At 46.3% G+C, this 10,795-nt stretch overlaps 1 protein-coding gene across 1 annotated transcript in view; it reads right to left on the bottom strand.

Moving 5' to 3' along the window:
• Positions 1-345: 345 nt before the first annotated feature.
• Positions 346-10,795, bottom strand: part of CD58 (CD58 molecule) — a 44,153-nt gene continuing 33,703 nt past the window's right edge. The window contains exons 4-6 of the mRNA XM_082832362.1: positions 8,519-8,590; positions 5,677-5,717; positions 346-686 (exon numbers count right to left, since the gene is read on the bottom strand). Of these exons, the coding sequence (XP_082688488.1) occupies positions 5,698-5,717; positions 8,519-8,590 (92 nt within the window). The 3' untranslated portion in view covers positions 346-686; positions 5,677-5,697. The remainder of the gene's footprint in view (positions 687-5,676; positions 5,718-8,518; positions 8,591-10,795) is intronic.

Here is a 10,795-nt window from a genome sequence, read left to right as displayed (position 1 = left end):
TATATATATACATATACATACTTACATTATTTACAAAGATTTACATTTCTCCAAAAATACAATTTATAATAAACAATTATGGGACAAGACAGTATCTGGTGATACTCAGTGTTGGTGACAGAGTAGAAACTAATGCCTGTTGTTTGTTAGTCCTTGTTTCTTCCATGAAGCATTATTTTTTGTTGTTATAAATTTATTTATTTGTTTTATTTTTGGCTGTGTTGGGTCTTCATTGCTGTACACGGGCTTTCTCTAGTTGTGGTGAGTGGGGACTACTCTTCGTTGCAATGTGCGGGCTTCTCACTGCAGTGGCTTCTTTTGTTGCTCCAGGTGTGCAGGCTTCAGTAGTTGTGGCACGCAGGCTCAGTAGTTGTGGCTCGCAGGCTCTAGAGCGCCGGCTCAGTAGTTGTGGCGCACAGGCTTAGCTGCTCCGCGGCATGTGGGATCTTCGCGGAACAGGGATCAAACCCATGTGCCCTGCATTGGCAGGTGGATTCTTAACCACTGCGCCACCAGGGAAGTCCTGAAACATTGCTTCTTATAAAGGGTCCATTCAGGTTAGACTTCCAAAGTTTCCTCAAGGATGAGGTAATACTCAAATGGTAAATCAGATGCCTTCTGAAAGTGACTGAAATAACGTAATTAGCACGTGTTTGACTTCATCTTCTGTTACCAAACAACAGGTGCTATAAAAGAAATATCTCATATTAGTATAAAATGCAGTCAGTCTGTGCTGCAGTCTATGAGTCTATAAATTACCCTCCGATTCTAATGCGGGCGGCCCTTTTGTAATAAACCCATCAAAAGCAAGGGTTCTAGGGAGCAGAGATGGAGGGAGATTGGTCTTGGGCTCTCATGAGATGGTAGCTGGAGATCCACCAGAAGTTCTACTCTCAGTGCACAGCACTAATTCACAGTCCCATCTTCTCAAACCAACTCAGTCTTTGAGTATAAATGAAATCTCCAAACAACAGAGCTGGGCCCTTAAGACCCATATGTAAACTGTCACCCCTTCTAACAGTCATCTCCTTCTTTGCCACATGAATCCCCGGGTGTGGTTTTCTTCTTTCAGTTTCTCTTTCTGATTATTCATCTCTGTGGTGATGACAGAGCACCCTTGGGTAACTCAGAGGAAATCAGCCCAAACACCCAGCTCCAGCCTTGACCAAGTCCCTGCGAACTGAGATTCCATTCCATGGCTTTTTTTGTCTTCCCCACGGTCTATATTTCCATAGGCCAGATCTGACCACAGCTCCCAAAATATTTGCATTCCTTTGGTAACAGGAATTCATAAAAATTTAGTGCTGGAGTCACGGGTTAGATAAAGGAAATAGGAGTTTTCCTTACGAAGAACCCTGTAGGACTTGAAAATGGGTGCTGGGGATTTCTGAGGGGGATGAAGTGGGCAGCAGCTCTCCACCTAGCCCTGGCAGCACAGGCTCTTCCGCAGGGACTTTCTCACCCTCTCCCACAGCCAGGTGCGTCCACTGCCAAAGAATCAGGCCTGCGTCTCCAGTTCTCCTTCAGACTGAGGTAGCACCTGCAAGTCTTTCTTCCCGGGGAACTGGGGGACTCGGCTCCCTTTTTAATTTGGTTGGCTCTGTTTTCCAGACATTTACCAAAAGTGAAGAATACCAGCACTGTCTTGGTGAGAAGTGTAATATCACACCCAACTTCCCTCAGATATCTGATATGTACTTGGTTGCCCTCAGATACATATATTTTTTTGCGGTACGCGGGCCTCTCACTGTTGCGGCCTCTACCATGGCGGAGCGCAGGCTCAGCGGCCACGGCTCACGGGCCCAGCCGCTCTGCGGCATGTGGGATCTTCCTGGACCGGGGCACGAACCCGTGTCCCCTGCATCGGCAGGCCGACTCTCAACCACTGCGCCACCAGGGAAGCCCCCCTCAGATATTTTTAATTGGGGTTAGCTCTTCCTGACACTGGTCTCACGGAGATGTGACAAGTTCACATTTCTTCCTGGTTGTGCTAGCCCCTCCCCAGCTCCTCTCCCAAGCCCTGCCTCTCCATCATATCTGTAACCCTTTAATAACTGAGTTGAGGGAACTCCCCCCTGCAGCCACAGTGGGCTCTTTAAATCTAAAAAGTATTATTAAATAGGGTAGGAAACACACAAAGTACAAAATCTGAATAGCAAACAAAAATACGCCAAGGAAAGTAAGCTCCTCTCCCACACCCAACCCCATCCTACCTAGGTTTCTCCCTGGGATGTTACCTTAAGAAGTCAGGTTTACTTTCCTAGCTCATCATTCCAAAGCAATGTTTTTCATGCAAAACTCTCCTGCTCCAGAACCTACAATGACCCCCTACTCCCATATCACTTGATTTTAATGCCCTTGACTTCCAAAAATGTTCTTGCAAATATTGTCTCTTCTGCCATTTCTTCAACTTGATGCTAAGCAGGTTGACGTCTTTATCAAATAACCACGACAGGTTGCGTTCCCCTCCGTGTCTCTGCTGATTCTCCCAGCTGGAACGCCTTTTCCACTCTGCTCTTGCTTTGAAGATCTAGCTCACATCGTACTCCCTTCAAAGTCTTCATGATTATTCTGGCCTCTTCACCCCCCCCTTGTTGGTTGCCCAGCCCTGACCATCCATTCCAGCCCATCACCATGTGCTTCTTGCCTAAGTCTTTCTGTTTCTTACACACTCATCCATCCTCCCCACTGTGACCATAAGCTCCTCAGGGTAGGAGCTTTAATATATGCTTTCTCTGAATCCCACACAATGTCTAGCCTCACTGGGTACACTGATCTCAAGCCATCAAGTGCCTGACATCTAGTAATCTCCATAAGTTATTTGCTGAATGAATAAAGGAGCAAGGGAAAGGAGTGAGTTCTGGGATACCCCATCATCTTTCTCAGTGGCCTGGGATGACAGCGCTCCCATGAACAACATTCCCCGTCACTGTTTGTGATGGCCACGCCTCCACTGCTACCAAGTGGACCTCAGCAGAGGCACTCCTCCGATCTCACCGTCACCTGCCCTCACACACATTACTTCAAATCCGAAACGCCCCACCTCTGACCATAACCCCCAGGTCTTCTACCTCTCCCCACACTGCTCGCACACCTGCCCCTCACCTCATCCATGGCTACCTGACTCCTCTCCAACCCCTCTCCATGGGGCCTCCTGAACCATCAACCCCTCGCAGACTCACTACCGCTGCCCACTTTGCACCCTGAAGCTGGCTGAGCTGTCCCCTAGAACCCCTTGCCCCAGGCCTTCTGCTGCAACTGACTTCCCGGGTGACCTGGTCACTGTCCTGGCTGGCAGCTGGGGAGAAAGGAAGGCTCCCAAGCCCACCCATTGGTCTGACTGCCCCCAGACCCTCACTGCTGTGCTGCGATCCCTCCACTCCAACCACTCACCCAGGGGCTTTCATGAAAGTCAGCAACTCGTTCAACCAAGCGAAAGGTCTCGACCGCTGCCTCCCGCTTTGCCCCCTTGCAGCTCTAGCACGTGGCCTCCCCCTCGGACCCCTAACAGGGTGCCGCCTGGGTCTCCTCCTGGCTCCTCTGCCTCGCCCACCACTCGAAGGCCTTCAGCTTCTCTTTCTTGGTGACCTCAAATGCTCAGGGAATCCATCACTGTTCTGACGAAGATGCTCCCCAACCTGTAACCCCAGCCCCTAAAGCCACTTCTCCAATATGCTGGACGCCCCTATCCACGTGATGTGCCCGCACCCCAGACTCAGCCTGTCAGAGCACAAGTTCACCTTCCCAAACAAGGGCCCCACCTGAGTCCTCCGCTGTGCCTGCCATGCTGCCAAGGGTCAGAATTCCTGGCCCTTTTGGCTTCTTTCTTTCTTTTAAAAAAAAAATTAATTAATTAGTCAATCAATTAATTCATTTTTATTTTTGGCTGTGTTGGGTCTTCGCTGCTGTGCGTGGGCCTTCTCTAGTTGTGGCGAGCGGGGGCTGCTCTTCATTGTGGTGCGTGGGCTTCTGTTGGTGCAGAGCACAGGCTCTAGGCACGCGGGCTTCAGTAGTTGTGGCTCATAGGCTTACTCACTCCACGGCACGTGGGATCTTCCCGGGCCAGGGCTCGAACCCGTGTCACCTGCAGTGGCAGGTGGATTCTTAACCACTGCTCTGCCAGGGAAGCCCCTTGGCTCCTTTCTTGAAGAATAATCATAACCATAACAGCTAACATTTACTGAGCACCATTATGAGCCCGTCACTCTTCTAAGTATTTTGCTTACAATAACTTGTTTGTACATAATTATTTCTCTGCTATTATTACCTACACCATCATTGTGATTTCTATACTATTGTTATGCCCATTTTCCACAGAAGAAAACTGAGGTGGCAAAGAGTTTAACTGACTTGTCCGAGGGCTGTGAGAGACAGAGCTGCCATTTAACCCCAGGGAGTCTGGCACCAGACTACACTCTCTGCTGAGACTTTGTTCATACGATATCCATACTTTCTCTGAAACATAGCCCTCCTTCATTTCTGCCATGACCACCCCGATTCAACCTCTCCTCTGCTTGGCTGGATTATTTCATTTATCCACCAACCAGTGTCCCCATCTCTAGCCTCTTGTCTATTAATTCACACTATGCTTTACCAGCAGAGAGATCTTTCCAAAGCATAGCTCTGCTCAAAAATCCTCAGTGGGGACTTCCCTGGTGGCACAGTGGTTAAGAATCCATCCACCTGCCAATGCAGGGGACACGGGTTCGATCCCTGGTTGGGGAAGATCCCACATGCCACGGAGCAACTGAGCCCATGAGCCGCAACTACTGAGCCTGCGCTCTACAGCCCGTGCTCCGCAACAAGAGAAGCCACCGCAATGAGAAGCCCCCACTTGCCGCAACCAGAGAAAGCCCACACGCAGCAACGGAGACCCAACACAGCCAAAAATAAATAAAATCAATCAATCAATCCTCAGTGGTTTCCCAGAAAAAATCACCCAACCTCTTGGCAACTCTCTCTCAATATCTTGGCCTGGCTCAACCTCTATCCCACCAACATACGCTGCCCCCAAAAGGGATGACTTGCCACCCCCTACCCTGCCTTTTACAGCCCTGGGCCTTTACTCTTCCCTTCATCCCTCAAAGCCCGGCTCGCGGGCCCCTGCCTCCTGACCACGGGGACTCTGCCAGGACGGGGCCTTCTGGAGCCTCCTTACGGCAACTGACTTCACCCACCGCCACCGTTCATTGTGTTTGCATCCTATCTTTTGTTCACGATACGGGTCCAGCTCTGACCCTGGCTCCTGAAGTGAACCCTATCCTTGGCTCAATTTTCCTGGGATGGGAGAAGGAGGGAGCAGATTGTGGTGGGTAACAGGATAACTCTTGGAGTCTGAAGACCTAGATTTGAATCCCAGCTCTACATTTATGAGCGATGGGACCTGACTTCTCCGAGTCTTACGTTTGCTGTCTCTAAACAAGCTGTAAAGATACCCCCTTGCAAAGCTCACTGAGAGGGTTCAATGAGATGTTACATGGGAAGTCGCCATTTGGTGCTTAATGAACCGTGGTGAGTATATCTGCTGATGTAACTTATTACTGTTCAAGGCAACTGACATCTGTCAGTTGAAAGTAGAAATCTGGCTCCCCAAGGAACAGGCCCTCTACATCAGGCTGTTCTGCTTCTAGTGCACGACATACAATGCACCCACTGAGCAGTCTACAGGACACTTACCTAGTTCTCCGTGTTTATCTGCTATGGGCGTCCCAGAAAACCTACAAATGAAGACATTTGCATCTCAGTTAAAGAGCTGAAAAGAAAAGCTGGAATCTGGAGTTGCTGGCTAGAGGCCTGAACTGGGAAAATTCTAAAGCAGAGCCCTGTCGAGCTGGTATTTCCTACTCTCCTAAATGCTTGCATCAAATTGGCCATAGAGTTGGGCCAAAGAGTTGTTCAAAAACTGGTCATCAGATGATAGAAAAACAAAAATTGTTGACGAACGTTTTTTTCTATAGCAGCTTGTGCATAAAGCTAAAGATGGAGGGAAGGCTGGAATGTTCTGGACCAGCGCTGCCTGATAGGGATATAATGTGAGCCACGTAAGTAATTTAAAATGCTTAGTAGCCACATTACACAGTAAAAAGAAATGGATGGGGACTTCCCTGGCGGTCCAGCGGTTAAGACTCTGTGCTTCCACTGCAGGCGGCACGGGTTCAATCCCTGGTTGGGGAACTAAGATCCCGCATGCCACGCAGCACAGCCAAAACATTAATAAAATAAAATAAAGTAAAATAAATAAAATAAAATAAAAATAGTAGTAGAGCAATTATATTTAAAAAAAAGAAATGGATGAAATTAATTTTCATGATACATTTTATTGACTAGCCCAACAAATCAAAGATACTATTTTAACGTGTAATCAATATAAACATTATTAATGAGATACTTTACATTCCTTTTTTTAATAAGAAGTCTTGCAAACCCGGTGTCTATTTTATACTGATGGCACATCTCAATTTGGACTCTCCTGTTTCAAGGGTTCAACAGCCACATGTGGCTCGTGGCTACCATTCTGGACAGCACCGGTTTGGACGTTAAGATATGGTCCCACGTGTATGCATCAGTTTCCTCCCCATCGAAGGCATCAGCTAGCCTGGAGCCATGCTAATGGTCCAGAAGCCAAGTCCACAGGCTTGACTGAGCTTGTAAAAGTGTCAACTACAACTAGCCGATGGAGCTGTTTACATTCAACTCTCTCCCCTTCTGAAGGCTCCATGCCAAATGCCTCACTTTCCCAATTAATGGCTTTAGGGTTGAGATGCTTGCTGAAGTAATTATTTCTTAGAACAATTTGTTTTTCCAGGTTATATGGTGCTACCAGTAGTGATCACTGGTGTAAGTTTCCCTCCACTGAATAAACTTTTTTTTTTTTTTTTTTTTGCGGTACACGGACGCGGGCCTCTCACTGTTGTGGCCTCTCCCGTTGTGGAGCACAGGCTCTGGACGCGCAGGCTCAGCGGCCATGGCTCACGGGCCCAGCCGCTCCGCGGCATGTGGGATCTCCCCGGACCGGGGCATGAACCCGTGTCCCCTGCATCGGCAGGCGGACTCTCAACCACTGTGCCACCAGGGAAGCCCAAACTTTTTTTTTTTTTTAATAAGTTAAATCAGACAGAAAAGTCCTCAGTGCTACTTTTCTCCAGTTCAGGAGTTCTGGTGGTAGACACCCCCCCTCCCTCCCAAGAAAAACACATGAGTGAAAAATTATTTTGGTTTCTGAGGACCAATCTGTTAAGGAGATGATTAACTATAATATCGCTATTTGGGGATTAAAAATAACTTTTTAAAAAGAACACCTGAGCTCCCCAAATGTTTTACGTATTGGTAATGATGGCTTAAAATTTTCTTCAGCTGATTTTTTTATAACTTGTTTGGAGGAGATTCAGTTGACTGGTAATCTATAACTTAGGGATCTTCGTGGTATTTGAAACCTATAATACAGAAATGGAACCTTTGGAAAATCATATTCTAGTGCCAATACCCCAAAAAAGTCTAGGTCAGCACTGACCAACAGAACTTTCTGCAATGATGGAATTGTTCTCTATGTGGTCTCACATGGTAGCCACTAGCCATCTGTGGCTACTGAGCCCTTGAAATGTGGCTAGTATGACTGAGAAACTAAATTTTATTTAATCTTCATTAATTAAAATTTATATTTAGATCACTGTACGTGGCTAGTACCCACTGTACTGAATGAACAGTGCAGGTCTAGGGAAACTTAAATCTAGTCTGTGAACTTGATTCAACACATGACTGTGAAATGACATGGACCCCGGATGCCATCACCTTGCAGAAAGCTTCCTCTTCAACATTCCCTGTGAGAGTGACAAATCAGTCTCGGAAATTTCCTTTCGGTGAAGGCTGATATGGAAACTGATGGGGCTTCAAGAACCTCTACTCTGAAATTTACAGCCTAGTCAACATCCTCTGGGACTTGAGGAGGGGTTTCTTGACACCAGGAAAGAACAGGCTGGGATGAGGTTACCAGTTCTCCAGGGCATATGGGTTCCTTTCTGGAGACTGAGGAAGGCTCAGGAAGGCAACACAGGTAATACCAGGTCATTTTACCCACTCCATGTCACCTGACTCAACAAATGCTCCTTCCTACCTGGGACCTCCTTCTGGGCTACAAGTCATGAAAATTATGACCATGGCAGCCAAGAGTAAGAGGTTTTTTTGCAAAATCTGGCTTGAGACCAGAAGTATAACTATATGTTGAGGTGGGCCACAGATATGAGGCTGTGGAACAGTCCTAAGTATATTCGTCTGTGTTCCCACTCCTGTACAGCTCTCTATGGCCCAAGGATTCATTCCACCTCAAGATAATGCAGAATCTTGGGGAACCCGACACACTCAGCAACCCCAGACAACAAGTACAACAAAAAAGGTTCTGTTTCTTTCGAAACAGCTAAGATTTCAAACTTTGTTTTCATCTTCAAATTAATCATTTTCTGGCCTTTGAAAAACCCATTCCAGTTTGAAAACTTATTATTTTTAAAAAAGAAAGTATACGTACATTTTAAAAACAGCAAACCACCTATTAGTGCTGGCAGTATGGCGAAAAGCACAAACCTGTGCCTTGTCTTGTCTGAAAAAAAAAAGAAAGAAAGAAATACAATTAGCTGGAACTGACCAAAACAGAGATACAGTTGATCCTCTTTATTTGTAGATTCCGTATTTGCAATTTATCTACTTGCTAAAATTTATTTGTACTCCCCAAACCAATACCTGCAGCGCTTTCACGGTCATGCGCTGACATGGGCCACAGAATGGTGAAACCTGTGTTGCCTGATGTACACATTCCCAAGCTGAGGTTCAAGGCAATGCTCTGCCCTTGTGTTTTAGCCCTTGTACTGTAGACATGTGCCCTATTTGTGGTCTATTTAGTGCCATGTGTTTCACATTTTTGTACTTTTTTGTTGTCTAGTTCACTGTCTAAAACGGCCCCAAGCACAGTGCTGAAATGCTATCTCGTGTTCCCAAGCATAAGAAGGCTGTGTGTGCCTTACAGAGAAAACACACGTGTTAGATAAGCTTCACTTAGGCATCAGTTGTGGTGCTGTGAATTCACTGTTCATGCAGCAAGCACATATATTAAATAAGGTGTCTTTAAACAGAAGCACACATAAAGCAAGGTTCTGTATTGATTCCTTGCCAAAAATGTTGTGACCGGAGGCTTGCAGGAGCCTAAACCTCTATCTCCCCTGGGAACAATGGTTCAGTATGCACTAACTCTGTGTTTACAGTGACAGTAAAACGTAACTATCGTGAATAAAGAGAATCGACTGTGTTTCTAAATAAACGTATATGCACAAGGTTGATACATATCTGGCCCAGTGCTGTTTATTAAAAGCAGCAGATAGTCCACTATTCAGCCATCCTGTCCTGCCAGCGGGAGCACAGCTTGGTATCGTGTGCTTGGCAGGGCAATGTGGCAGCCATGCATTGCAAGCCTGAGAAATGTTCATCATACAGCCGCTGACACTGTGCTAAATGATGTGCCTACAGGCTCACCAAATCATTGCGACAACGTTGGATTAGTGCTCTGACCTCTCAGTGCCTCAGTTTCCTCTTGGGGATCACTATAAATGGAGCTGATCAATATGCCTCCTAGGGTAATTGTGAGCATTAATTGAGTCAATACACTTAAGAACAGCTATTAGCTCTTGCCATGAACCTATTGAGTTGATGCTACTGGAATCTCTACTAACGTCCTTTGATCCTGCAATTCCATTTCTAAGATATTAACCTACAGAAAGTATCAGTTATGTGCCCCTCTCTTCCCTCCAAAAAAGGCACAAAGATATTTACCACAGTCTTACAATATCAAAAAGCTGAAATAACCGAAGTGTCCACAATAGAAAAGAATGATGTGAGTTCATGAGGTGGACTCTATCCACCTACTAAAACTCTAAGGGCAGAATACTGAGCATATGGCAAAGCAATCACCACACATTGCTAAGCGAGAGGGTGGGGTCACTCACAGCAGGTACAGCCTGGAGGAGAGAGAGGGGAGAGGAGGAGAGAGGAGGGGAGGGGCGGGGAGGGGAGGGGAGGGAAGGGGAGAGAGAAAACGAAAGAATGCATGAGAGTATGAACACACACCCTTTCCTCTTAGTAGGAACACAGGTGGGTTAGAGCAAATAGGCAATAATCCATTGGTTTGATTTGAGAGGCCCCTGGCCAGAAACCGCTAGTTGCTCCCCATACCCATTCTCCCCTCTTTAATAAAAGAATTCAGATTTTCAGCTGGGCATACCACCACTCCCCTAAAAGATTAGTTTCTCAGCCTTTCTTGTAACAAGGTTTAACCATGTGGCAAGTTTTGGGCCGTGAGATGCAAGAAGGGTTGTGTGGTATTTCTCAAAAGTCTCCCTGAAAGGGGTAAGACACACCATCTTCCCCTCCCTGGGTCCCACTGCCTGAGATAGCAGGGAAGGTGCAGGAGCTGGACCACACAACTGCATAAAGTAGCAATGTGCCCAGGGCTGCCTACCTCCAATTATTATTATTTTTTAGTTGAGAAAAGTTCATCATTTATCCTTTTTTAAAAAAATTGGAGTATAGTTGATTTACAATGTTGTGTTAGTTTCAGGTATACAGCACAGTGATATACCTGATATATTTTACCTTTTCTGTAAGATGTTATGGAGAAACCCGAACAAACTTTTTGGCCAACCATATACATATATACACATACACACACACACACACACACACACACACACACACACACACACACACACACACACACACACACACATATATATTCTTTTCCATTATAGGTTATTAC

Source organism: Leucopleurus acutus (genome assembly GCF_964270905.1).
Source record: "Leucopleurus acutus genome assembly, chromosome: 2".
NCBI classification, from domain to species: Eukaryota; Metazoa; Chordata; class Mammalia; order Artiodactyla; family Delphinidae; genus Leucopleurus; species Leucopleurus acutus.
The sequence above is the reverse complement of the archived record's forward strand: the minus strand, read 5'-3'. Positions and strand labels throughout refer to the sequence as shown.